At 50.2% G+C, this 26332-nt stretch overlaps 2 protein-coding genes across 3 annotated transcripts; both read right to left on the bottom strand.

The window, feature by feature from the left end:
* Window positions 1–1415: 1415 nt before the first annotated feature.
* Window positions 1416–17356, bottom strand: SCARB1 (scavenger receptor class B member 1). Of its 2 annotated transcripts, XM_015878466.3 has the most exons (13): window positions 17183–17356; window positions 14279–14436; window positions 12698–12839; window positions 12082–12285; window positions 11678–11773; window positions 11251–11363; window positions 9584–9750; window positions 9002–9120; window positions 7362–7435; window positions 6648–6699; window positions 6076–6219; window positions 3864–3983; window positions 1416–1822 (listed from the first exon to the last, which is right to left on the bottom strand). In XM_015878466.3, the coding sequence occupies exons 1-12, from the start codon at window positions 17300–17302 to the stop codon at window positions 3864–3866; spliced, it is 1509 nt and encodes a 502-aa protein (XP_015733952.1). In that variant the 5' UTR covers window positions 17303–17356; the 3' UTR covers window positions 1416–1822. The 2 variants fall into 2 exon arrangements, with proteins under 2 accessions (XP_015733952.1, XP_015733955.2); XM_015878469.3 differs by lacking the exon at window positions 3864–3983.
* A 1186-nt stretch (window positions 17357–18542) lies between these two features.
* On the bottom strand, window positions 18543–19713 carry LOC107321500 (polyubiquitin-B). The gene is made up of 2 exons (XM_015878463.3): window positions 19656–19713; window positions 18543–19310 (listed from the first exon to the last, which is right to left on the bottom strand). Exon 2 carries the CDS (start codon window positions 19302–19304, stop codon window positions 18615–18617), a length of 690 nt encoding a protein of 229 aa, XP_015733949.1. The 5' UTR covers window positions 19305–19310; window positions 19656–19713; the 3' UTR covers window positions 18543–18614.
* Window positions 19714–26332: the final 6619 nt, after the last annotated feature.

Raw genomic sequence — 26332 nt, 5'->3', positions numbered from 1 at the left:
AGCTCCAACTTATTGTGGGCACGAGGTGAAGCATCAACTGAATCACAGCCTCCAGAAAACTCATCCAGAAGTTGGTCTGGATGGAAAAGGCAGAAAGCAGCAGGTCATGTGTGCGTCCCGGCTCCTTCACAGGGCAGGGCAGATACAAGCAACACGTTCTGCTCCATCCTCAGCCCAGAAATGGCACTCAGCAGCAATCGCAGAGCCCTACAGAGGAGATGGGGAGGATCGACAGGGCAGAACCGGGGGGGGGGGGTTCCGGACTCTGTGCTACCCCCCATGAGCAGATCGTCCTCTCTCCAGCTGCCACCTGGGCAGGTTCACTGCTACCAAACACAAGGCAAAACAGGCTGGGACATCACTCAGTCCCCTCCTGGATCCTATATCTGAGATCACAGCGGTGATGGGGGGATCTCGAGGCTCTTTCCAGCCCTGTTCAGTCCTGGGCTCCCTCCAGCCCGGCCCCTCCGCAGCATCACAGCGCCCCCTGGTGGTCGTGCTGCAGAACAGCAGCCCCAGTAGTGCCCAGCACCTTATTTGCCTTATCTATTGTAACGTGATAGAAAGTATAGCAATAACAGCAGAGCGGCACAATCCTAAGCTGCAACAAATGAAAACAAACCTAAAAATACAGCAGCCACAGACACAAAGAAAATCTGCTTACCTTTAGAAGGCTTCTGGCAAGCAGAGATCCCCAGCAAGATACCCTCACCTCCACTGCCAGCCCTTAACTGAGGGCTGGGAAGGGCTGGACCCTGCTCTGCACCCCCAATCAGGCACAATGCCTGCACCTGAGCTCCCCTGGGTTGGCCCTGCCTTCCCACCAGCTGCTCCATCACTTCAAGCTGTGACCCAGCATTTCCACTGCACCTGTGCAGGAGCAGTTAGCACTTGTGCCACAGAAAGACTTCAGGCAAGCTCAGCTTATGGGCTGGGTTCTGGGTAGACCATCATGATTGCCATTATTCCACACAACTTCCTCCATCCTAACGCACAAGTATCTTCATCAACACTCCTTCACTGAGTGCTGGCAGAGCAGGGGCAGACACCTGGATCTATGTGGGAAGTTGGATAGGACAAAGAGATCTTTGGCACGGCCTTGTGTGTTGGTCACCAAAAGCAAGGAGGGATCTGGCATGGTTGGAGTGAAAAGACTCTGGAAGGGAATCACTGGAGTTCAAGGTCATGGCACAGAATAAGACACGCAAAGGCAGGAGCAAACCTGGGCAGGCTCCAGGTGCCCTGGAGAGGCTCTAGGAGGAACATCACTGCCGTGACAGCACTCAGAATTGATTTGTGGTGTCGTCTGGTCACATCAAGTGGCAATAAAACCCTTAAGTGGCTTCAGGATAGCAAGCCCCGATCGTGTGAGATGAACAGTGGCTTTAAAAAAGACCACTAAATCCCACTGGTGCTACATATACAAACCTTATTTATTCTAAGGGCTCCTATTAAAGTGGCTTTTATTCCCGGCAATAGGCAGTTTTACATTGCAGAACAACAGATGAGCCAGCAGCTGCTTCCAGTCCTGCCTGCTCACAGGGGAGAGCTCAGTCTGGCCGAGGCCCCTCGCACACTGAGTTTTGGGTTCTTGGACAAGGCCTTCCCGGCCATGCACTCGCTGTGCCTCCATGGGGCTGCCCAGGACACGTCTCCTCCTGGAGACTGGTGGTGATCTGAAGCAGTTCCCATCCCAAGCTCAGGCCTCGGCGGTGTCCTGGCTCTGTGTGTCGGTGTCCTGGAGGAGCGGTGTGGTCTCAGAGGGCTGGGGTGGGGGGCTCTGCGTGGTGGGGTCGTGTGGGTGCTTCTCCTTGGAGGACTTCTGCAGAGGAGAGGGCAGAGGTTACAACCCCGCAGCATGACCATACAGCACACATCATGCATAATACTCATACCCACAGCACCTTGGATTACTGCATGGCCAGGAATCCTTTCCTGGCAGAATCTCAAACTGATGCTTTTACACCTCCTACCCCAACAGAACGTCATCTCTGGTCCTGCCCACCAGTCCTTGCAGCACCCCAGAAACACCCAGTCTGTAGAGCTGTGTCATCAGATGGAGGAGCTGTGGGTAAGTCAGCACAGCCCCACACACCTACTAGCTGTACCAGTCCCTGTGTCTAGCTATAGGTATCCCTATTTGCAAGGGAGATGAAATAGATGACCTTGAAGCGTCCCTTCCAACACAACAGACAGGGCCTTATCATGGACACAAAGCCAGGAGGCCTGCCTGGATGAATGAGTTGCTCGTGGCCAAGCAAACATGCAAAAAAGAAGCTCCTATCTTCAAAAGAAGGGGATTACAGGCCAGGCAGCCTCACCTTGATCCCTGGGAAGCACTGGGAACTATTTCCAGGCACACTAAGGACAAAGTCATTGGGGCCGTCAGCATGGATTCACCAAGGAAAAGTCACCTTTGGCCAATGCGATAACTCTGTGTGATGATTAGCAGCTCAACAGATGAGGGCAGAGCTGCAGATATTGCCAGCTTTGACTCCAGTAAGGTTTTTGATGCCATCTCCTCTGTGATTCTCATAGATGGCACTGCCCAGTGGCCCAAAGTTACTGGAAAGCACTAATAATTGGTGTACCCAGGGATCAGTCCTGGGTCCAGCTCTGTTGAATGTCTAACAGCTTTATTAATGACCTAAATGATGGGGGTGCAGTGCAACCTCAGCAACTAGGAGGTGACATGAAGCCAGGAGGAGAGGGTCACACTGCCATCCCAGACATCAACAGGCTGGAGAAATGGACAACAGGAGCCTCAGCAGCTGCAGCAAGAAGTGCAAAGTCCTGCACGTGGGGAGGAGCAGCCCCAGGCTGCGTTTAGTGAAGCACTGCCAGCAGCTCAAGGTGATCCTTCCCCCTGCTCAGCACTGATGTGGTCCTGAAGTACCGTTCCCAAGTCATTCTGGGCTCCCCAGCACCACAGAGACGTGGATCTGCTGCAGAGCTCAAAGCAGGACTAACTGAGATGATTAAAGGGCTGTAGCATCTCATAGGAAAGGCCAGGAAAGTTGAAGCTGCACAGCCTGCAGCAGAGAAGGCTCAGGGGGATCTTAATTCATTTTAGTGGCTGAAGGAAGAGTGTATAAGCCCAAAGAGAGAGGCTCTTCTCAACGGTGTTCAGGGACAGGACAAGAAGTGATGGGCACAAACTAAAACACAGCTGTGATCTGAATGTTAGAAAATGCTTTTGTGGTTTTTAATCTTTTTTTCTTTTTTTTTTTTTTTTAAACAAAAACCTGAGCCCCAGCACTGGGTCAGGGCACACATAGAAGTGGGGGAATCTCCATCCTTGGGGATTCAAGAGCCACCTGGACATGGACCTGAGCAAGCAGGCCTAGGTGGGCCCGCTCGAACAGAGGGGTTGCAGGAGATGAGCTCCACAGCTCCCTTCCAACTCCACTGATTCTGTCATTTTGTGTTTCTGTAATACAAACCCAGATATTGGAAAAAATCACATCCCTCACTGAAAGCCCTCACAGGGAAGTCAAACCCACCAGCAGGGTGTCTCTGTGATCCCTGAACTTACCTCCAGCTTTCAAACTCACAGTGGGGAGAGATGAGACATCAGCTCCTCACACCACACTTATGTTTTAACCCAGTCCTTGCTGATCCCATTAGACCAGGTGCACATGGAGCAGCAAGAAGAACATATTCTCACAGCCTGGTTAAGTGCCAGCACTAACACAACTAAATCATCCCGAGTAAAGCCAGGAGACAACGTGGCTGCGTCACAGACTCAGAGGACACATCTCCCAGTACACACGGACAGCAAACATTGCCATTTGATTGGTTTTTAGTAAAATTCAATCAACTCCGGATGAGAGACGAGCGTGTTACCTTGGCTGGGTACCCACCTACAGTCTGGCTTCCCGTAGCACCTTAATTGGAGGCAGATTTCTGGTAGAGGGGCCCTGGGTGGCCTTATTACTGTCTGAGTTCTTTTTATTGCTACTCCAAAATAAAGAGCATTTTTCCTAGAAGATAATCAGGCTCGTTTACGGCACACTTTGACACGTATTCCAGAAGGGTCCGGTTTTAGGAGGTGATTTTAAACAAGTTTCAATCACTGTTCAACTATGATCTAGTTATTAAGGAAGATTTCAGGATTTAGGTTAAACTAAAGCCCTAGTTAAGGTTTCAATCAGCACCGAGCCAGTTTTAAAATGGTCTGTTTGCACATGAAGTGTTTTCTTACACAGGCTTTGGGTTGCATTAGCAGAGAGCTCTGATGCTGGGTTTGGGCAGGTGCTGTGCCCAACCAGGAGACACGCAAGCATTTGGAACTGCAGATCCAACAGATGCATTTTAAACTGGCTCCTATGGAAGCTGAGCTAAGATTCAGGTGTTTCACAGTACCTCATCTGGGCTGGTTTGACGGCCCCACTGCTCCCTCTGGAAGCCAGAGAGATGTGAGACATACCAGGAAGGCATAGGGTTAAGCAAGAGCTTCACGCTGGCAGACACGTGAAGGTGTGGACAATGCCCCTCAGACATCGCCTGCGGCCTCCAGAGAGAGGAATGGGAGTGATTAGTAATCAGCTCTAGATCAGCAACACTTTGATCGAGGAACACACCTTGGCTGCAAATTGCTGTCTTCCAGTTTACAAGCTCTTATCTGTTCATTAGGCACAGAATTTAATGTGTCGCTGCACGGCTTCCTCTGAGATTTATAAAGGCATTAGGGCTATTGATTCACTTTGCAGGTAGTCAGATGCTTCCTGTGATTTATTTTAGTTCTAGCACTTGGTGAGGCACTGGCTGAGCACCCAGATGCAGCCATCTCATGGCTGGGTTTGGGACATTTCAAAAGCAGCTGTTCAGATGATTCAAGTGAATAGAGAAGGCAGCTTTTCTCCTAACCCCTTTGATACTGGGAACTGAAACCTGCACAAAGCAGGGCGAGGGAATGGCAGCCCAGGCTCTCAGACACAGCCACCTAGGAAACACCAACATGAGCTGGGATATACTGGTGCTGCAATGTAGAACGAAGCCTGCAGTTGCTGGTGCAGTGAGGGTGGGCACACTCAGAGCTCAGCTGGAACACCAGAAGGGTCAGCACTGAGCCCCAGCCCCTCACACTGCTCCCCCACCACCAGGTAGCACAGGGAAAAACAAGGGGATTTGGGATCATGTGTTTAAGTCAATTAAGCAGTTGTAGGCTTGGTAAAAATCCAATTACATGATACTTGGAGAACTCTAGAGCTATTTAAAGTGGGCTGGTATTAGCATTTCAGTAAGGGTAGCTATAGGTTGAGCAGAAGCAGCCTCTCGCCCATGCTCTTACCTCAGCCCACTCATCCTCTTCACTGCCTTTTCATCCCCACAAGCAGCCTCTCCTTATCTGCAGCTTTAGAGCCAGCTCAAGCCGTCTGGCTGTAATGCCAAGCTCAATAAGCTTGCTTTGATATAGGTTAGGGAGCTAGATCTCTACTTCAATGCTAAGCTCTCTACAAGCTTTAGCTCTTATCAGATGAGTGTTTTGCAGCTAGAGACAGATCACCACCAAGTACCCGAGCTATTGTACGTTGCCCCCACAGCCTTAAACTCAGACGAACGGGGCAGCCAGGCCCCTGAGCTGCTCCCAACCCACCCCCAGCTCCCTGCAGCCCTCAGAGGTCAGAGCTTCTCACCCATAGATCCCTGCAGGTCTGACTCCCACAGCTATTTGGAACAGCTGCACTTACAGAGAAATAGATGAGTTTCTGGGTGATGGCACAGACCTGATGCTTTACATGGAAACGAGATTGATGAGCCAGGGCTGCTCATTAGTTGGATGAGCTGAGAAATGCTTCCACCCATGAGAACCTGCTTTGGACACTGCTGTGCAACAAGATGACCAGAACTGCTTTTATAACATTGATTTGCAGCCCAATTTCTTGATAGCCGAGGAAGTCCTGCTGCTACCTACTGGTGTCATTAGGACACGGTTCTGCTTTAGGTTGTGTCAGAATCACGGCATCAACCAATGCTTCATCAGGAGTGTTAGATTGTCAGCCCAATCTCTGTCATCTGATTAAAGCCGATTTGACTAACAGCACTTTCCATCTGATATCTGCACGTTCTTACCTGACTCATCATCACGAGTGCAGCTGAGATGATGAGCGGGACGCTGAGCCCAAGGAAGATGTACTGCAGGTAGTCTAGGATGGATGGGATCAGCACCAGGTTGGTGTAAAACTGCGACAGGACTGAGCCATCAATGTATCCACTCTGCCCAAGAAAGCAAAGCTGTGATAGGCATCTCTCTTTCATCCAGAGCTGTGATAGACTATTCGTGCAGCTCCTCTCCCACCGTGGATTGAGGTATTTAGGTCAGAAGCAGGCCAGAGGCTTCTACCAAACAGCTGGACATGCACACAGCTGTAGGACTGCACTCCCTGGCACACATTGGCATGCAGATGCTGGCAGCACCGTTCTGGGTTCTGTTTAACCCCACATCTAGGACAGAGCCAGAGGCCTGCCAAGTAATTGCAGGGTTTGTTCGGCTCAGAAGGATTAATCACGCAGCCAAGCAGCACAAAGCCTTCTGTTGGCTGCTCAGCCTGGCTGGTTTAAAGCCTTATTCAAAGTGGTGTTTCCCCAGCACTCCCTTCCTGCACGAGACACTCTTCAGAACTCGGTCAAAGCAGGCAGCTCACCTCTGCAAACCACAGCAGCGGCATCACCACTGGCTGGATCTTCCCTGTTTGACTGTGGGGGTGGAAAAGAAATATGCATTTAGATTCTTGGTTCACCAGACCACAGCTACTGCTGCAATTCTTCTTAATGGGAAGAGTCTGGCAGACCTGCAGTGGCCAGGACACTGATGCAAGAAGGCAGCAATTCCTGCTGCTTCAGGGAGCTCCCTCCCCTCCAGAGACCAGGTTCACCTCGGGTCTTCTATGCAAAAGCAGTGACAGTGCTGTCATTTGAATTTAATTGCCCGGTGACAGCGAAAAGTGCCATCTCTAATCTGGGCTCCAGGTTCATTAACTCAGTGAACTGAACTTATGCAGATCTGAGACGCCCCAGTCATCTGCATGGCACTGCAGGGCAGTACTGCCAAGCTCACAGCACAGGGGCTGTCTGCCAGCATGCACAACAGGGCCAGCATTTGTATTTCAACTGCTCTGTCATGTGCATGAAGCACTGCAAGGGCTGAGCCAACGGGCAGGCACACAGCACTGCCAGGGGACGGCATCTGGAGGTCACTGGAGCAGCTGACCCTGCACATCAGCCAGCTGGCTGCTGCAATAGTGACACTGCTAACACCAAAGATAACTGGTCTGTCAGGGTGAGCTCTGCAGGGACCCCAGAGCCAGTAGCACTCCCTGCATGATGAAGAGAGCCACTTATAACAGTGAATCACTTACAGGATACCAGACACCTGCTTCATGTACTGGTTCAGCTGGAGCTTGATGGAGCAGTTCATTGGGATGCCTGTCATCTGCATTAGAAAGAAACCAACCATCATCAGTACAACCCACACATATCACAAGAGCTCTACAGCAAACTGACTCTCCACTTTCCACCCCAGCTGCTCTGGGTGCCACCTTCCCAATGAAGCAGTGAATTGGATCACTCAGAGATCCACTGCACGTGGCCAGCAGCAAGGCTGGGTTATACCAGCACTGGTCAAGCCCACGCTGCTCCCCAGGCTCTGAGGATGACTGCTCACATTTTGTAGTGCACATCTAACAGGCAGACTGCATGAACACGGGGAGGTGCTTTATGTGACACAAGGCTTAAGTTACCACAAGTAGCACTCACAACTTACAATAGATTCCCTGGGCAGGGTGTTCTAACAGAAGCTTCTAAGCCTGATGGGCCTCTTGTGTTCTTGAATCTATCTGCACTTGTTTTAAGAATACCCCAGTACACCAGCTCCTGCACACAGAACTATCACTATCTATCCATAGCTACCACAGCCCAGCATCACAAAGACATGGAGAACAACACCACGCTTCTAAGATGATCCTCTGGCAGTGGTTCCTCCTGACACTGCAGTTCTGTGACATGTTAAGGGCAGGGTATATTTGTTGGATTGCCCTTATTTGTACACAGCAGGCTGGGCTAGATAACAGTGAATTGTACCGTTATCAGAAGAGCTTTGATACTGTAATAAACTTAATTAGATTTCCGTAAATGTGATAAGAAAAGCAGAGAACCCAACATGTGGGTAAGAAGCTTATCTTGCCTTATTTCAAGAGGGGATTGGTTTCTTGCTCAAGCTAACATCACTGAACACCTGGAAACATTCCACTCATGGCCACATGCAGAGTGGGCCATGGGGAAGAGCCCCACGTCTTCTCTCCTTCAACAGAGACAAATATGACTTGAGATGGCACTGATGCAGCAACTCCATCCCTATGTTTGCTATGGACGAGGCACAGCACCGAGGCTGGCAGTGCAGAAGCAGCCAGTCAGATGGACTAGTCAGGATAGAGGAAAAACCCAGCCCAGAAACTGAGGCAACAGGTCCAGCTACAAAGTGGTCTTCAGACTTTGCCAGTCAACTCTTATGGCCATACATATTCACAGATCTGGGGCTGCTGCCAGATACAGCTCCTGGTGTCACAGGCCTTCCTGAGTCAGTGGAAAGAAAACAGCTGCGCTTATCAAAACAATTATGATTCCAATTAGTCCTGCAATTCCCTAGAAGCTAAGCTAATTATTTGATTAGTTTATGACTTTGGTGTTTTGGTTTGTTTGTTTTTTATTATTATTATTTTATCTGCACACGTCCTCACCACTTTGCACTCTGGAACCTGCTCCAGTCAGCACCAGGAGAGCAACATGGGGCAGGCTCCCATCCCCATCACACAGCTTAGGCTCAGCCCTCGGGGCTCAGACCCCCCCCAGCCCCTCACCAGGCGATGCCCAGCCCTGTTGCAGGTCCAGCTCTGGGGGAGCAGGATCCCACCAGCCTCCCACCCTCCCCACAGGGTGCTCCCCAGCCCCACTGCATGGCTGAGGCCCAGCCCTGGGGCAGCCAGCCCCCCCAGCCCCTCACCGGGTGCACATCGAGGAATAGCGCGTGCTCCTCCTTGCTGGGGTTCAGACCTTCCACAGCATCCACCAGGCTTGGGTCACCATTGTAGAAGTGAGGGTGGGAAATGAACATGGGTGCATCTGGGTGAGAACAGACACAATTTAAGTTCGTCCATCTGAGAACATGTTGGTAATACTTTTCTGTCCTTCTTCCCCAGCAGTTTGTTGCACCAGGAAGGTTCAGATCCCACATCTAAGCCACCTTCTGCCAAACACTCATTGTCTGCAGACATGGGATAAAACACTGAAGGTTGAATTCTCCACTCACTGTCCAAAGTCAAAGTTTAGCTTGGCAGTTACACAGCCAGCTCCCAACAGGGGGGAGGTGATGCTCCATCCTGCCCTAAGCCACCCCATAAACAAGCAGGGGGCTCTGGGCACAATGGATTTCCCACTCTCTCTCCCCTTGCTCAGAGGAATGCACACAGACCCCAGCGATATCTTCCAGCACTCCACCAGGAAGCAGAGCAAGTTTTTGGACAGGTAATCCCATCCCACCTGCCCCAAAGTTCAGTATGGAAAGGGGAATTGCAGTAGGACTCACTCAGCCTGCAGGAGCTGACGTTCTGGATGCCGGACTGCCTGCAGGGACAGAAGCCTTCGTTGGGGGGATAAACTGTGCCATTGGCAAAGAGCGTTTTCGGTGCCACGAAGCGATAGGTGGGCACACCTTTGAACTTCCCCGACTGCTCATACACCAGCTTCATGGATCTGGAAGGGGTTTGGTAGAGAGGGATCAGGATTAGCCAGCAGGTTCTCAGCACAGAAACAGGCTCTTATCTTCACTGGATAAGATGCAGTTGCAATGTAACTTAGACTTTGAGATCAAGATAAACAATCCAAGCACAGCTTTGGATTGGGAATGAGTATCTAAGCCATTTGTTTTCCATGTTTTAAGCACAAATAGAGGGCTGGTCAGGACTAGTTATGGGGGGAGTCACACAAGCTTATTAAACCTGTTTGCAGAATCCAGAATAGATTTGTTTAAGGGCACGGAGTAATCCCTGTGGCTGCTCTCCCAGAGATAATGCCACCTTTGTGCCAGCACTGGCTCCGAGATAGAAGTGCTCTGTCACAGCAGATGGATACCAGCTAAATCTCTGTTTTCCAGCAGACAGCCATCACAGGAGTGGAAAAATTTATCTTATGAACTACACTGCACAGCAAGATTTTAATCCAGGTAAAAGAGCAGAGACTTTATGCTGTGTGCATCAGTAAATGCATGTTTCCAGGATGGAAACTGGCTCCTTCACACTTCAAGCAAGACTTGTGCAGACACAGCCAGCCCAGCCAGCCAAGAGGGATGTTCATCACTACAGCTGCCTCCTGCACAGCAGTGATGCACACGCTTCTGGGCTGTGCTCACCCTCCAGCAAGGCCCACAGGAAACCAAGCTTCCTGCTTGATCTTACACCTTGCCAAAAACACATCACATTCTCTATAAGGCTTCCATGGTTCTACAAAAACAGGTATGTGTGTTTAAACTTTGATTACGGGTAAATTTCTCTGCAAGTCCTTGGCTCTGAGTCATTTTGGTATTTGCTGATGACTCTTGCGTAGAGGAATTCCTGCACTAACACTGGGCTCAGCTGACTTTGTTTATTGGCTGAGGTCAGTTTTCTATTCAGCAGAAGCACTTTGCTTGTTTTGCAGCAACTACAAAGCCCAAATCACCATTATCTTTCCCCAGCTGGGGACAGAGCTTTGTATCTGGCCGTCTTACTTCCCCTCCTTCCAGCCTCAGGGTGTTTCCACAGGAGCAGGGCAGGCTCTGGAGGTACTTTAACCTCTGCACACTCAGCTGAGGCCAGGCCATCACATAGGCATGAACAAAAAGAAGCAGTGTAGGAGCAGTGGCACAGCCCCCTGCATTACTTCTGCAATAGCTCTGTGGCCAAATAGCATTTCCTTCTGACAACCTTCATTTCCAACCTTCCTCTTCCCAAATCTTGACTGGTTCTCAATACAGGTAAATTAGGCTTCCCCAGAGATCCAGAAGGTATTTATGAACATCACAGGATGAAAGCAGACAGCTCTACACTCTTTGCAATGCTCTGACACTACAACACCAAACTGCAGCAGAATCTTTAACTACAGGAGCTCTGCCCAAGCCCTCTGCATCACCACACAGTACTCTGTGAGCACCAGACACACACTGCATCTCCCACCATCAGCACAGGGACTGCAGCTCCACGCCTACTGCAGCCTCACCTGCAGGCATCAGGGCTGTAGAACTCCAGTGATGTTGGGGACATGTACGGTGGCCACATCTCCCCTGCAGTCCCATTGATCATGTTGCACTCATTGCTCCGCCAGTAGTTCACCTGGGTGCAGAGAGAGGAGCTCAGTGCTATCAGCTCGATGTCAGCTTCCATCCTTGCCACACCATCCACAGGAGCTGGGGACAGCAAGGCTGGAAAGCTTTCAGGATGGGCTCAACTGAGCACTCCTTGCCACTGGGCTGCCTTATGGCCACTATGCCTTCGCACTGACATTCAACAGAAGTAGTGGAAGAAGTCCCATAGGAACTCATTCAAAACCTGTGACCCACTGACACAACAGCACCAAGAGCTTTCAGTTTACCTTGCTCTACATCAGGCACTGTCCCCATACTTGAGTTTGGCTGCCCAAAGCTCACCTTTTTCAAGCCATTCCACGAATCCACCATATGGACCTGACTGATGTTCTTCATGCCTGTATTCACTGTGAACAATCCGGAATTGCTGTTGTTAAACTGCAGAGAGAAGAAATTAACCTGTAATCCATTACATGCAGAAAGACTGCAGCATGTTAACACCTTTGCATGCTTCATCAGCATTAGGAGTACTCCACGTACTGTTAGCTTCTGAAGTTTTATTTTGGTTGCCAGAGACAGCTTCCAACACATAATTTTCCCCTCAAGCAGAAATACAAGGCGCCTTACACAACCACCATCAATTACACATGGCTGCTCCAAGCAGTTTGTGAAGGAGTCAGCCTGCATATTCAATAACAAGAGCAACATGTCTGGGACTTGAGGATTCCCAACGGGCATTTACTCACCTCTATAAATATGCCAAATTTACCCTTGTACGGGATCAGGCCAGGAACAATGGCATTTATTGTGTCTAAAAGAGGGTCTTCATAGCCCCACAAGATCTCCCCCACTGTCCGGTTTATGAAGGCCTCCTGCTTCAGCCCAGCCAGGGCCCCGCTCAGCAAGAACTTCACAAAACTGGGCAGGTTTTCCATCATGACAGCTGCTCCCTGTGAAGGAAACCAACCTCTGAGATACGAGCCCTGCCTTTGGCAGAGAGGATGCAATGCATCTTCAGCACACAGCACAGTGCTCTACAGAAGCCCTTTGGATAGCCCGAGGGCCACCATTCAGCCCACAGCTAGGAAGAAAGCAGTTTGTGGCAGCAGCCACAGAGAGCTCACAGGTTTCATTTCCCCAGATAAAGCTCAGATGAGGTTGAAGATGTGAGCCCAGCCCCTCTAATCGCTCTGATTTTAGAAAGGCAGCAGCCCAACGTGATAATCGACACACAAAGAACTGCACTCTGTAAACTTAACCATGCAGAATTCAAGTCTAACAAGAAAAGGAAGCTCCAAGTTAAGCACAGAGCATCACCACCCCCCCTGCCAGCCAGCACGTCTCTGGGAAGCGAGTCCTTACCAGCATCAAGATGTTGGGCATCACTATGTACTCATCTTCGGTGCCGTTGGACAAGTCCGGCCTGAAGAAGAGCTGCCTGTACTCCAGGTAGGAGACGGTGTCATTGTCGTGAAATGTGATGTTTGTTTTATACTTGAACTCTCTGCAAAGAGACAGGAGAGACCATGGGAACCTTCCCCCAGGTGGTGCCAACTGTAGGCTGTAAAGCAAGGACAGGCCTGGGCTGCACCAGGCTGCAGGAGAGGCAGTAGAACAGCTGCTGGGAAACCTATCTCTGTGAGAGTGATGCTCAGATAAATCAATCTACATCATCCCACACACCAAAACAACCTCCAGAACAGGAGAGGACCAAACAAGATGGCACAAGCTCTGCTGTCAAACCCGTGTGAATTTGTCCCAGTTCCTACCGGCTCCTGTGCAGCCCCACACAAAGCACAACCCCCATGTAGCATCCTGGCTCTGCTGCTCCTCTCTGGGTCACTCTTCGATGCACTGCCCAGCTCCTGCTCGCTGCATTCTGTTAGGGAGCCCAGCTGCAATGCTTTGCAGCAGCATGAGGCTGTCCCCAGCATCCCAAGCTCCATGGGGAGCTGCAGCTCAATGCACAAGCAGAAACAAAGTCCTTTATTGTGGAGCCTATTTTATGGTCCATGATAGGGAAAGGCACTAATCTTGCTCAACAGGAACATAAGGACATTAATAAGCTTTACCCCTTTGTTTATTCTTAGTGTAAGTGAAGCCTTTTCCCCAAGCCAAGTGACTGACCCAATCACAACATACACAATCTACATGCTTCTGTGGTGTGACCGGCAGACCGGGGGAAATGAGGGCACATACATAGTGCCAGGTTTCCCCCCAACACTACTCAAACAGCTTTGGGATTAGACCACTAATCTTCCCACATGAGCTCGCTTAGGCTGCTGACCTGACCTTGCCTACATGTGTAGGCACAAACATGTCAAATACTGTTACTGATGGGTAAGTTTCACAGGCTCAGTTCAATATCTCCCATCACTTCACACACCAGGCCCAGAGAGGGGCTCCAGCCACCATCCTTAGCCATGGCAAATAGATCAAGCCCTGCTGTTGCTGAACCCAACTAAGCCATGGTGTTCTGTACTGGTTCTCGTGACCAGATTCTTCGTGTTAGGCAAACTGCATCCCATAGGTCTATCATAGATTATAGATCTTAGAGCAATACAAGAAGTCTGAAGCTTCATATTAAGGAGGTCCCAGCTCTGGAGCTGATTTCCTAAATGCACAGCAGAGATTAAACCAAAGCCCATTCTGAGGATGGGGTTTGCCCACCACCATACCAACAGCCAGTGGGTCCCAGCATGGGACCAAGCTCCACAGCTCACACTGAAGCATTGAGCAGCCTCACAGCCCCATCAACCAGAGGTCCTACTGATGGCTTTAGCACAATCAGAGCAATTACATCACATTTGGATTGCTTTAAAATCCTATGCCATTGGTCTCAGGCCAGCTGTGCCAATGCCATGCTGTCCTAAAGGAGCCAGCCAAGAGCCTGGCAGACAGCACAGCAGCTCACACACAGCTGGACCACAAGCAGAACCTGACCTGTAAACATATGGCCCACGCTGGTTCACCTTTGGCTTCGCTCCCTGGAGGACCTGCTGGGGGTTCTGCACTTCAAAGAGGTTCACCGTCAGATAGAAAGGAACAGGGATGTCCCTCCACATGTTGAAGGAGATGCTGCTGGGGTCGATCCGCACGTTCTGCAAAGAAATAGAAAGGAGATGTGCTGCTTGGCCTTGGAGGCTGAGCACATCCACCCCTGCTTCCCACACCAGGCCCAGCTGAAGAGGGAAGTTTCGGCAGTGGATCTCTAGAGGACACAGCATGTTATGCAAACTGAAACAGAGCCAGCTCCAAACTCCAAACGTACATGCAGAAGCATCAAGTGCATGCCACAGGATGTCTGCAGGCTTATTTATTCAGGCTCAGCTTGCCAGACTCCAACCCACAAGGTTTCGGAGCTGTTTTGAAGTGCTGGAGGCTCTCACTGTGCTAGACAAGCCAGCACTGAATTATTCACAGCTCCGGTGGTTTGACTTGCCTGGCACAAACAAGCCCATCCCAAAGGCTTCCACTTGCTTGCCAGGTATGGCAGCTCCATAGCTACAACTACAGACCACACAGCTCTCTGGTTATCCCAAAAATAGACGAGGAGAACCGTGATGTCAACCAAACTGCAGCCAAGTTGCTTTTTGCTTCCTCTCGGATGTGATCCTGCAGCGATTCACGTCTGTCTTAATGCAGGTTGAAGGCAGTGCATAATTTTTTCATATCAATGTCCCATTTTGCAGCAGATGCCCACAGAAGCACGAGGCGTTACCCAAACCCTCACATCCTCCCCAGAGCCATTGCTGGCCGCCTGCCTGCAGTCCCTCCCTGCCTGCTGGGGGCTGCCTTACGGACCAGCACACCAAGAGCTTGTTTCTTCTTAATCACCTATTTTGGGTGCGCTCCACTAATATCTTTGCTTCCTCTGCAAGTACAAACTCTCGCTGCAGTTAAGTAATGCAGCTCAGAACCGGGTTTGATCCACTAATCGGCAAAGGCACGCGGGCATTATCCAGCTCCAGCTCAGCCCCACAGCTGTTTGCTTTGACTCCTATGGCAGGGGGAAGAAGAAAGCTACCAGCAGCGTCACAGCAGAGATGTAACTACAGTACAAGAACAACCCAGACTGTTTTATAACCATCTCCCCATGCACCCAGCAGAGTCTGAACACTGACATCTGCTTTCCTTTACTTGTTTGTTCTGCTTTGCACTCCCCGGGCTTCCCGTTGCATATGCATGCATTTATGTAACACACTGAGCTGCATCCTGCCTGCTCGCTGCCCTGCTCAGCCTCCTGCCATGGAGCCCAGCACAGAGCCATAGGGTTATTGAGGTTGGAAAAGACCACTAAGGTCATTGAATCCAACTGTAACAACTACCACTAAGATACACTGATCAGAGCAGCCTTGGAGGTCAACACGAACGTGGCACGTGTCTGAAATAAGAATAGAGTCTTTTTCACTCGGATGGGTTACAAAGGGTCACTGGGTGGTCTGACATCTCCTGACCACACTGAGTTCCCAAAGGAATGGGTTACCACGCGTCTCCTCCAGACAAAGACGGCAATGAAAGCACCAAGGACGAGAGCTCCTACGTGGAGTTATGTGATAAATGCCTGCCAAAGGCCAACCAGCCTCCAGCCCTGCCCAAGCCTCACAGCCACCGCTCCAAACACTGCCCCAGGAGTCTCAGCAAGGCCCTGCACATCGCTCCGTTGTTTGCTTTCTGTTTGACTTTAAGCTGTGCATGAATCCTTCAGGTCACGTAGAAGACGAGGAGATGGTTGACTTGAGATGAAGGGAGTCCTGAGGAAAAAGAAGGGTCAGGATTCTCCTCCTCTCACAGAGATGCACCAGAAAGCAGCTAAATCGGGTAGTTCCCCAAAAGAAGGGAAGTCTGGTTGCACTGACCACACCATATGTTCTACAGGTGCCAGCAGCAGCTCTGCACAGCCAACAGATGGACAAAGACCAGCTCTGGCTTAAGCCAAACATCCACCTGGCTCTGCACAGCCAGCAGCACAGCATTGAGCAGGAGCTTGTTCCTGACAAAGATGGGGCACAAGCAGCTACAGCCACTTGTTATTCATCCCCTGTGCCAGGGGAGCGTTTCTAGGTGTTGATGTGGGTAGGTGTGAGCTTGAAGGAACTCCAAGGCAGAGGGACCCTCCCTTGTGTGCAATGGGAAAGATCTGGGTGAATGTGGGGATGAAGCCATTGGGCTGATGCAATAAGGGTTTGGAAGTGGGGGGCTGCAGAGGGGCTGCTGTGAGGAAAGCCCAGCAGTGGCAACAAGTTCAAACTCTTGCTCACAGACAGTAATTGGTGAGGAACCTCCCTGTTCTCATCTCTACCCTTGAGCCTTTTCCATTGTATTTCCCCCCTTTCTGTCTTTGAGCACCGGTCCCAGGGCTCAGTGCAGCAGTCGCTGAGCAGAACAAGGGCTCAGCCCACAGCTCTGGGGTGCACACAGGGGATCAATGTCATCCCAGTAGCAAAACCCCGTCCAGCAGCCAGGAAACCCTATAGAGAGACAGCTTTTTTGCTTCACTCTGAGGCACCACACCATACACGAGGCAAGGACTCCATGCGAGCACTGCAGCGCATCACCTGTGCTGTTATTGGCAATGCAGACCCGCACAAGCCTTCCTATGTAGCTAACTAAGAGCACCCAGCAGCGATCAATCACCCATCAGTGCCAGCTGAGCACTAATGAGCCGCTAATGAGCAACGCGGCCCCAATCAGCCCCAGCACTATTGTAACAGAGCACAGAAACACCCGAGCTGGATTTATCCCTGTTGAAGGACGCTGCGAGCTGGAAGAGCAGCACCCTCAGCAGCACCCCCAGCCCCAAGCACCCAACAACCCCCCGCCCCGTCCCGTCCCAATCCCGCTAACCTTGATGACCTGCTCCTTGATGATGGCAGGTCCCGCCAGCAGCAGGCACACACCCAGCAGCAGACAGGCGGCCCCCACCACCCCCAGCCCCACCGCCGCCCTGCGCCCAGCCGCGGCCATGGCTCGGGCAGCGAACAACCCGCCGCCGCTTTATGGGCCCGGCGGGCACAGAGCGGAGCGGGGCGGGGCGGGGACGGACGGAACCGCCCCATGGGCCGAGCCGAGCGGGGCGGAAGCGGCCGATGAGTGAGGACGGTCCGTTCCGGTACGACCCGCTCACGGTGCAGGGACTGAACGAGATTAAGGCGTTTCCGAGAGCAAAACCATCTCAAAACGTTCATTCATTTCTTTACTTTTCAGCCCATTTTCCCAACGTGAGCCCCTGACCGACAGCCGGCAGTTCAGTAGAGATCCGTCATCAGTGATCTCAGCCCCTCACCAACAGGGCACTGCTCCTACAGGGCGCACAGCATTGATCAAGGATCAGTAAACTCTTGGAAAGGGCTGACAACAGCAGGACACGGGGAAACGGTTTGAAGTGAAAAGAGGGAAGATTTAGGTTGATTGTTAGGGGGAAGTTCTTCACTAGGAGAGTGGTTAGGGCCTGGAACAGGCTGCACAGGGAGGTTGTGGATGCCCCGTCCTTGGAGGTGTTCAAGGCCAGGTTGGACGGGGCCATGGGCAACCTGATCTATGGGGTCTCTATGGGGATATATGGAGTCTATGGGGTCTCTATGGGGTCTCCTGGGCAACCTGATGTAGTAAATGTGTATGTTTGGTGGCCCTGCCAGGCAGGGGGGTTGGAACTACATGATCCTTGAGGTCCCTTCCAACCCGGCTCATTTCTGTGATCATTCCCATAGCTACCCTTTAAGCCAGTGCTCAAGTTATAAAGTTTATTGAGATACTAAAGCTGCTCATTAACAGAACCAAGCACCAGCTTGAGGGCTACAGACTCACCCAGCTGATCACCAGAGCAGCTCTCTGGCTTTCAAAGGAACCTCATTTATCTTTCCGATGGGTTTTAGTACATTGATGCATGAGCACTGCATGCAGGGCTCAGCCCTCCAGGGGACATAGCAATATTATCACTGAACCTCCCAACTCTGGAAGGGTTTGCAATTCTATTACATTACACATATCCATAATGGTAGTTTGAAGAGCAGCACTGAGCTCAGCAGCACACGGAGTTACATCAGCACTTACACAACCCCAGCACCACCCCAGGCACGTGCAGGCCTTGCATAAGGCAGTTTTATAACACCTTTATATACTTGGAAATGAAGTCATCAGAATTTATTAGATTGCAATTAAAGAACTAAAATAGCTGCTCGAAAAAAAAATTTAAGAGACAGCAATCTGTGGATGCAACAGCTTTATTGGAATGAACATGTGCACAGGAACTTGTTCTTGGAAGCAAGGAATCTTCACTTCAGTTACCACCCCTGAGGCGCAGCACAAGATGGAGGGTGGACTCCTTCTGGATGTTGTAGTCGGACAGTGTGCGCCCATCTTCCAGCTGCTTCCCAGCAAAGATCAACCTCTGTTGGTCAGGAGGGATGCCCTCCTTGTCCTGGATCTTGGCCTTCACGTTCTCGATGGTGTCGCTGGGTTCAACCTCCAAGGTGATGGTTTTGCCAGTCAGGGTCTTGACGAAGATCTGCATCCCTCCCCTGAGGCGCAGCACCAGGTGCAGGGTGGACTCCTTCTGGATGTTATAGTCGGACAGTGTGCGCCCATCTTCCAGCTGTTTGCCAGCGAAGATCAACCTCTGTTGGTCGGGAGGGATTCCCTCCTTGTCCTGGATCTTGGCCTTCACATTCTCGATGGTGTCACTGGGCTCCACCTCCAGTGTGATGGTTTTACCTGTCAAGGTCTTCACAAAGATCTGCATGCCGCCCCGCAGGCGCAGCACAAGATGCAGGGTGGACTCCTTCTGGATGTTATAATCAGACAGTGTGCGCCCATCTTCCAGCTGCTTCCCAGCAAAGATCAACCTCTGCTGGTCAGGTGGGATGCCCTCCTTATCCTGGATCTTGGCCTTGACATTCTCGATGGTATCACTGGGTTCCACCTCCAATGTGATGGTCTTCCCGGTCAGTGTCTTCACGAAGATCTGCATCTTGTCCTGCACGTGACGTCACACACGTTACAGCCCCGCCCATGGAGCCCTGTGACGTCACGCCGTTAGCCCCGCCCACCCCCTTCGGCCACCTCCTCCCCTTCCCGCCCTCCGCCATCTTGGATGCCGCCGTTGCGCCTGCGCGGCCGCCATTTTCCCGGCCCTACGTTCCCCATCCTCACCGCCCCGCGAGGAGAAAACGAACATCGCGGCCCTGTCAGCGCAACGCCATCTCTGCCATCTCCAGCCCTAAATCCGCATCGCTCCCCGCTCCCAGCACACAACACACGCTCCGCCCTGCTCTCTCCCTCCTCCCCACCGAGCCTCAACCGCCCACAGCTCAGCACTCACCGCGGTGCTGACAGCCGGCTCCACACAGCGCACCCACCCCGTTAACGTCTCCAACTACGCCCCCCGCCGGCTCCCTCCCATTATATAGCTGCCGCCGCCCCGCCCCGCGCCGCTCAGATCACTCCGCCGCGCACTACTTTCCCTCGGCCGTTGGCGCCGCTGTGTGTGATGGGATGTAATGAGCGCGGGGCGGCGCGCGGAGGGAGCGGGCGCTGTGGTGGAGTGTAATGCGGCTCTGAGGGCTGGGGGGGAAGCGGCGCTCAAAGTCCGGTCAGGAGCCACGGAGCGGAGCCACGGGAGCGGCCTGTCGTAAGGTTTATAGCAGCATGGTGTTGTGTGCGGGGCTCTGTAGCACTGCAGTGCATCCCTACTCTAACTGCCCGCTGTTTACTCCATCAGGCTCGGTACGGCCCCACAAAGGTGCCCCTGAGGGAAGGAAACGCCTTTATCCCGAGGAGCTGTGTGTTTTACAGCTGATATTTCGCTTTTTAAAGGGAGATAAGTGAGAACATGGTCCTGTGTGAGATACACCAAGTACTTGGGATGGCACAGCTAAATGCTGCAGGCTGTGCTGGGCCTTTGGCTCTGGAGATATAGCCTTGACACAGAGATACCACAGCACCATGGCTTTGTTATCTACCAGAAATATAAATAACTTATTTCCAGCTTACAGAGCACCCCCTGGTGCTGCTGCTTCAATCCTTAAAAGCAAAACGAAGAGCTTGTGGAGATGCCGGGGATTGAACCCGGGGCTGAAGAGTGAGCAAAGCCTCAAAATGGTGGTAAGGTAACACTTTGCTATAGAAAGGGAAAGGGGAACTTCACAGAAACCAAGACAAAGGGTAACTGTAGATAGTTTACATTTAAAAGGGCAGGGAAAAGGGGAATTACAGACACTTAGTCAAAAGAAAACCAGAGAAGAGGGCAATAAAGATAAGAAGAAACTGTCCAGAGACCTCTGACAAGAAGAAGGATTAGATACCCCCGGGCAAGACGATGCTTACGTGGGAGAATGGTACCAGCAGATAACACCAAGAAGAAAACAGAAGAAGAATTTCACCCCAAAACAACGGCAAGGGTCGCGGGGAATGGGGTCAGGGGGAATGAGGGAATGGGGTTGCGGGGAACGGGGCCATAGGGAATGTAATGAATATGTAATCAAACTGAGGAGGAGACTATTGATTATGTATTAGCTTAACCTATATCTGTAACACACTTTTCTCTTTACGGTGTGCAAGTTTGGTGGAGCTATCCCCCTTGCACCCGGCGCTGCGCAACGCTGGAATAAACATACCTGCTTTATAACCCATCTCTGGATTATAGAGTTTGATTCCGCAAGTCAATTTGGCACCCCAGATGGGACCCTCTCTGTTCGGCTGCAGGACCAGCTGAGAAGGGGGACGCCTTTGGCGCGCCCCGAGATTTCTCGGAAGGACTCCCCTCCCTCATCTGATCACTGCAGGAGCAGACAAGAACCATCTATCGGCGGACCAGGTATGTGAAATGGGGGACCCGTAAGTCGTGAGGAGACGTCCTGCGCAGGGCACAGTGGAGTCGGCGTGCTCCCCCCCAGGGATGTGAGCTCACGGGTTAGGTTAGGTTGCCGGCTGGGTTAGGAGGACTCCCTAGGGAGTGCCTACAAAGGGGCCAGTAAGTCGTACGCATGGTAAAAGAGCTATTGCTCACATTCAGGTGATTGCTAATTGGGCAGAGCTTGTCTGCTTTCTCTGGTACAGGGTGATTTGTGTAATCCTGGGATAATTGGTATCGTACAGCGCTGTCTATATAGGTGGCCTAAGTCAACAACTAGCACCGGTGTTCTTAACATCTTTGGTTAAGCTTAACAAATGATATATTGTAATTCTGTTTGAATTGTCGTGTGAGTGTGGTGTGAGTGAGACGCAGCACAGCTGCGGGGCGAGTGCGGAGTCCCGACCCGCGGTTCCGTCCTCCCGCGAGGGAAACGGCCGGGGACGGACGAAGCGAAAGTTGTCTCCAATACTTGTTTATCTTTGTTTTAATACGTGTTTATTTTGTATTATTAGTTACCGGTTGTTGTAAAGTACGTGGTCATAAGTCATAACGATACTGTTGTGTCAGAAGTGGTCTTACTTATAAAAGAATACGATTGTTTATATTAAGTTACGATGGGGAAATCACAGAGCAAAGAGGTCCCTGAGCGCACACCCCTGGGTTGTATACTGGCACACTGGCGAGATATTGCTGGGAAATCAAGAGGAACCCTGAGTCGGAAAAACTTGATTAAATATTGTAATCAGTGGTGGTTGGTGTATAAGCTGGAGGAAGGGGAGAAATGGCCTCTAAATGGAACAGTAAAATATAATACAATCTTGCAGCTTATGTTGTTTCTGAGGAGAGAAAATAAGTGGGAGGAGGTAGCATATGCAGATATGTTCTTCACCCTCCGCAACCACCCGGAATGGCAGAAAGAGTGTGGAATGGGACCGCCACAAGATCCTTTTGTACTAACTATAGAAAAAGTACGGCGGGAGGCAAAAGAAAGTAAAATAAAACGCTGCTGCTCATCCTGTAGTATCGGACAGCAGTGCACAAAGACAGGCAAGGTTAGGGAGCCTGAAGAATTGTCGGAATATCTCCAGGTTCAGCGGGCAATAAGGGTGAGAAATGAGGAAATCCCACTAGATCCAGAAATGCCTTCTCTTGAGGATTCTAATCCTCCTTCACCCCCTTCACCCCCGGCCCTCCCTTCTCCCCCTGAGCCTCCTGCCTCCCCAGTAGCCTCACGTACCCGAAGCCAGCAGCCATTAACAATAGCTCCGTTGAGGGAAGTGGTACGTCCAGAGGGGGGTACAATGTTAGTTAAAGTTCCGTTCTCTTCATTTGACTTAGAATCTTGGAAGGAGGTTTGTAAAAACTACCGAGATGACCCATCAAAGGTAGCAAGACAAATGCAGTTTTTAGTTAGACAATTTGAACCAGACTGGAATGATATTCAGTTGCTGTTAGATCAACTGACCGAAACAGAAAAACAACTGGTTCTAAGAACAGCACAAACCCTGCTTGAGGATAATTTGCGAGGAACAGATGAAGATATTAAAGACTATTTCCCATTACAAAACCCTCGCTGGGACCCAAATACAGATCATGGGAGGGAGCTTTTGGAGAGATACCGAGAATGGGTAATAAAGGGAGTAGAAAGAGCTATCCCTAGAACAGTGAACTGGTCTAAATTATTTGAAGTGAAACAGGGTCCCCAGGAGACTCCCTCGGAATTCCTTGAAAGGCTGAGGAATGTAATGAGAAAACATACCTCCCTGGATCCAAATTCAGAGGAAGGTATTCATCAGTTGGTGTCACTATTCACAGGGCAGTCTGCAGGGGATATAAGAAAGAAGCTACAAAAATTACCAGCACCGGCCAATAGAAATTTGGAAAGTTTGCTAGAAGTAGCTTGGAGAGTGTTTAGCAATCGGGAGGAGGAAGATAGGAAAAAGGACAGACAGATACTGATTGCAGCTTTGCAAGGGACAGGGAGGGGTGAAATGTGCAGAACAAGAAAGCCCCTGGAAAAGGACCAATGTGCCATCTGCCGGAAAAAAGGACACTGGAAAAATGAATGCCCACTGAGAAAACAGAAAAGGGGGGCATGGACTAAGTTCCAAGCCCCCGTAAAGGAGGATTGACTGGAACCGGGCGAGTCTACCCTGGCGGATTCACTGGTTAAGATAAAGCTAGGGAAGAAACAGAAGAGTGTAGAATTTTTAATAGATACTGGTGCGGCTTGTTCAGTACTAAATGAAGAATTAACTCCATTAAGTAAAGAATTTATGACTGTAAAAGGGGCCACTGGTCAACCCGAAAAGGCTTACTTCCTTAAACCTCTGAAATATAAATTGGGGAAGCAGGTAGGGATACATCGATTTTTATACCTACCTGACTCACCACATCACCTCTTAGGACGGGATCTCTTAGAATTATTAGGGGCAGAAATAAAATTTGAGGCAGGAAAGATGCGGTTTAAAGTAAGGGATGATTCTTTAATTGAGGTACTGAGCCTAGCATTGATCACAACAAATTCAACTCCCGAAAACACAGGGATGCCCGAAGAAATCAGTAATCAGGTCTATCCAGGGGTATGGGCAACGGAAACCCCAGGGCGTGCAAAAAACGCCCCTCCTGTGGTAATTAATATAAAGCAAGGAGCTCAACCCCCACGAATTAAACAATACCCCCTAAGGATAGAAGATAGAGAGGGAGCACAACCATTAATTGATAAATTCATGAGACATGGGTTATTAGTGGAATGTGAATCTAAATACAATACCCCGATACTTCCAATTAGGAAACCAGACGGGAACTACCGTATAGTACAGGATCTGAGAGCAATCAATAAAATAGTAGAAGATTTATATCCCCTGGTAGCAAACCCATATACACTGCTTACAAAACTATCTAGTGAATTGGCTTGGTTTACCGTACTGGATCTAAAGGATGCATTCTTCTGCTTACCCCTAAGTCCAGAGAGTCAGCTATTATTTGCATTTGAGTGGGAGAACCCTAAATCCGGCAGAAAAACACAACTGACATGGACAGTGCTTCCCCAAGGGTTCAAGAATAGCCCAACTATTTTTGGGAATCAGCTAGCCAAGGATTTGGAACAATGGGAACGCCCCTTTGAGAAAGGAGTTCTGTTACAGTATGTAGATGATCTATTAATAGCTACTGAAACGGAAGAAGAGTGTGTAACATGGACTATCAGTCTACTGAATTTTCTGGGGCTTAATGGGTATCGAGTCTCCCCACAGAAGGCCCAGGTGGCAAAACGACAAGTAGTCTATTTGGGCTACGAAATCACAGCAGGACTAAGGATGCTGGGAACAGCGAGGAAGGAAGCCATTTGTCAGACCCCCGAGCCCCGGACTGCAAAGGAGCTGCGCACATTCCTGGGAATGACAGGCTGGTGTCGACTCTGGATCCATAACTATGGACTTCTGGTAAAACCACTCTTTGCACTTTTAAAAACTAACCCCAATACTCTCACTTGGGATGGGGAAAGCAGAAGAGCTTTTAAACAGTTAAAGCGTGAGCTCATGCAGGCTCCTGCCTTAGGGTTGCCAGACACAACAAAACCATTCTGGCTATTCTCATATGAAAAACAAGGAATAGCCTTGGGAGTCCTGGCTCAGAACTTGGGGCCTTATCGAAGAGCAGTAGCATACTTTTCTAAACAACTGGATGAAGTAAGCAGGGGGTGGCCGAGCTGCTTGAGAGCAATAGCTGCACTGGTATTAAACGTTCAGGAAGCACGTAAATTTACTTTAGGGCAGAAAATTACAGTCTTGACATCTCACACTGTTTCAACTGTGTTAGAAGTGAAGGGTGGGCACTGGCTCTCACCACAGAGACTCCTTAAGTATCAAGCTATCCTGATGGAACAAGATGATGTGGAAATAAAAGTAACTAATATTGTTAACCCAGCATCCTTCCTTAGTGGGACCTCGGGAGAACCAGTACTGCATGATTGCCTGGAAACCATTGATGCGGTGTGTTCCAGCCGACCAGACCTGAAAGAAGAACCACTAGAAGATGCTGAGGACTCTTGGTATACTGACGGTAGCAGCTTTGTGCTGCAGGGGGTACGCAAAGCAGGCTATGCTGTGACAACTACAAACAAGGTAATAGAATCAAAAGCCTTGACCCCAAATACCTCTGCACAAAAGGCAGAAATCATAGCTCTAACTCGAGCATTAGAGCTGGCAGAGGGAAAGAGAATCAACATATGGACAGATTCAAAGTATGCTTTTAGTGTGATACATGCCCATGGAGCAATATGGAAGGAGAGAGGACTATTATCAACACAAGGAAAGGGCATTAAGCATGCCGAGGAAATTTTAAAGCTCCTGGAAGCAGTTCATCGACCAAGAAAGGTGGCTATTATGCATTGCAGAGCACACCAGAAAGGAAAGATGCCGGAAGAAGTAGGAAATGCTTTTGCAGATCGAGAGGCAAAACGAGCAGCAAGGGAAGACCCGGTGGAAATGCATTCTTTAATTCCAGACGGTAAAATCCAAATTGATAGTGAACCCAGATACTCAAAGGAAGATAAAATTCTCATAGAAGATCTAGGAGGGCAAGTGGGAGAGGGAGGATGGGCCACTACCCCACAAGGTAAAATCATTATTCCCACGGCTATACTGTGGGCAGTGATAATGGCTGAACACAGAAAAACTCATTGGGGAGTGGAGGCACTGCATAAATATTTAGCCCAAAGAATAATTGCCCGGAACTTGTATTCCACAATTAGGCAGGTGACACAACAATGCGAGATATGTTTACAGAATAACCCCAAGTCAGGTCATAAAGTCACCCTAGGGCAGATAGGGAAAGGGAATTACCCGGGACAACAGTGGCAAATTGATTTCTCAGAACTCCCAAGAAAAGGGGGGTTCAGATATTTATTGGTATTAACAGACACCTTTTCGGGATGGCCAGAAGCGTACCCCTGTAGGACTAACAAGGCTCGAGAGGTAACAAAGGCTCTGTTACATGAGATCATTCCGAGGTTTGGGGTCCCTGCAGCAATTTCATCAGATCGTGGCCCACACTTTAATGCTAAAGTGGTCCAACAAGTAAGTTCACTATTGGGAATTGATTGGCAGCTACATACACCATACAGGCCGCAGTCCAGCGGTCAG

This window comes from Coturnix japonica, chromosome 9, assembly GCF_054131305.1.
Source record: "Coturnix japonica strain WE chromosome 9, WE-NBRP24, whole genome shotgun sequence".
Classification (NCBI taxonomy): Eukaryota; Metazoa; Chordata; class Aves; order Galliformes; family Phasianidae; genus Coturnix; species Coturnix japonica.
Note: the sequence above shows the minus strand (reverse complement) of the source record. Positions and strands in the feature narration are given on the sequence as shown.

Bases quoted from the DNA above. Each gene is read 5' to 3' on its own strand.
- SCARB1 (XM_015878469.3), bottom strand. From the start codon at position 17,302: ATGGCCGCGGCTGGGCGCAGGGCGGCGGTGGGGCTGGGGGTGGTGGGG. The intron at 12,840-14,278 runs GTCAGGTTCTGC...GTCTCTTTGCAG, and splicing joins CGTGGGCCATATGTTTACAG to AGAGTTCAAGTATAAAACAA. The intron at 7,436-9,001 runs GTGAGGGGCTGG...TTTCTAATGCAG, and splicing joins TATTCCTCGATGTGCACCCG to ATGACAGGCATCCCAATGAA.
- LOC107321500 (XM_015878463.3), bottom strand. From the start codon at position 19,304: ATGCAGATCTTCGTGAAGACACTGACCGGGAAGACCATCACATTGGAG.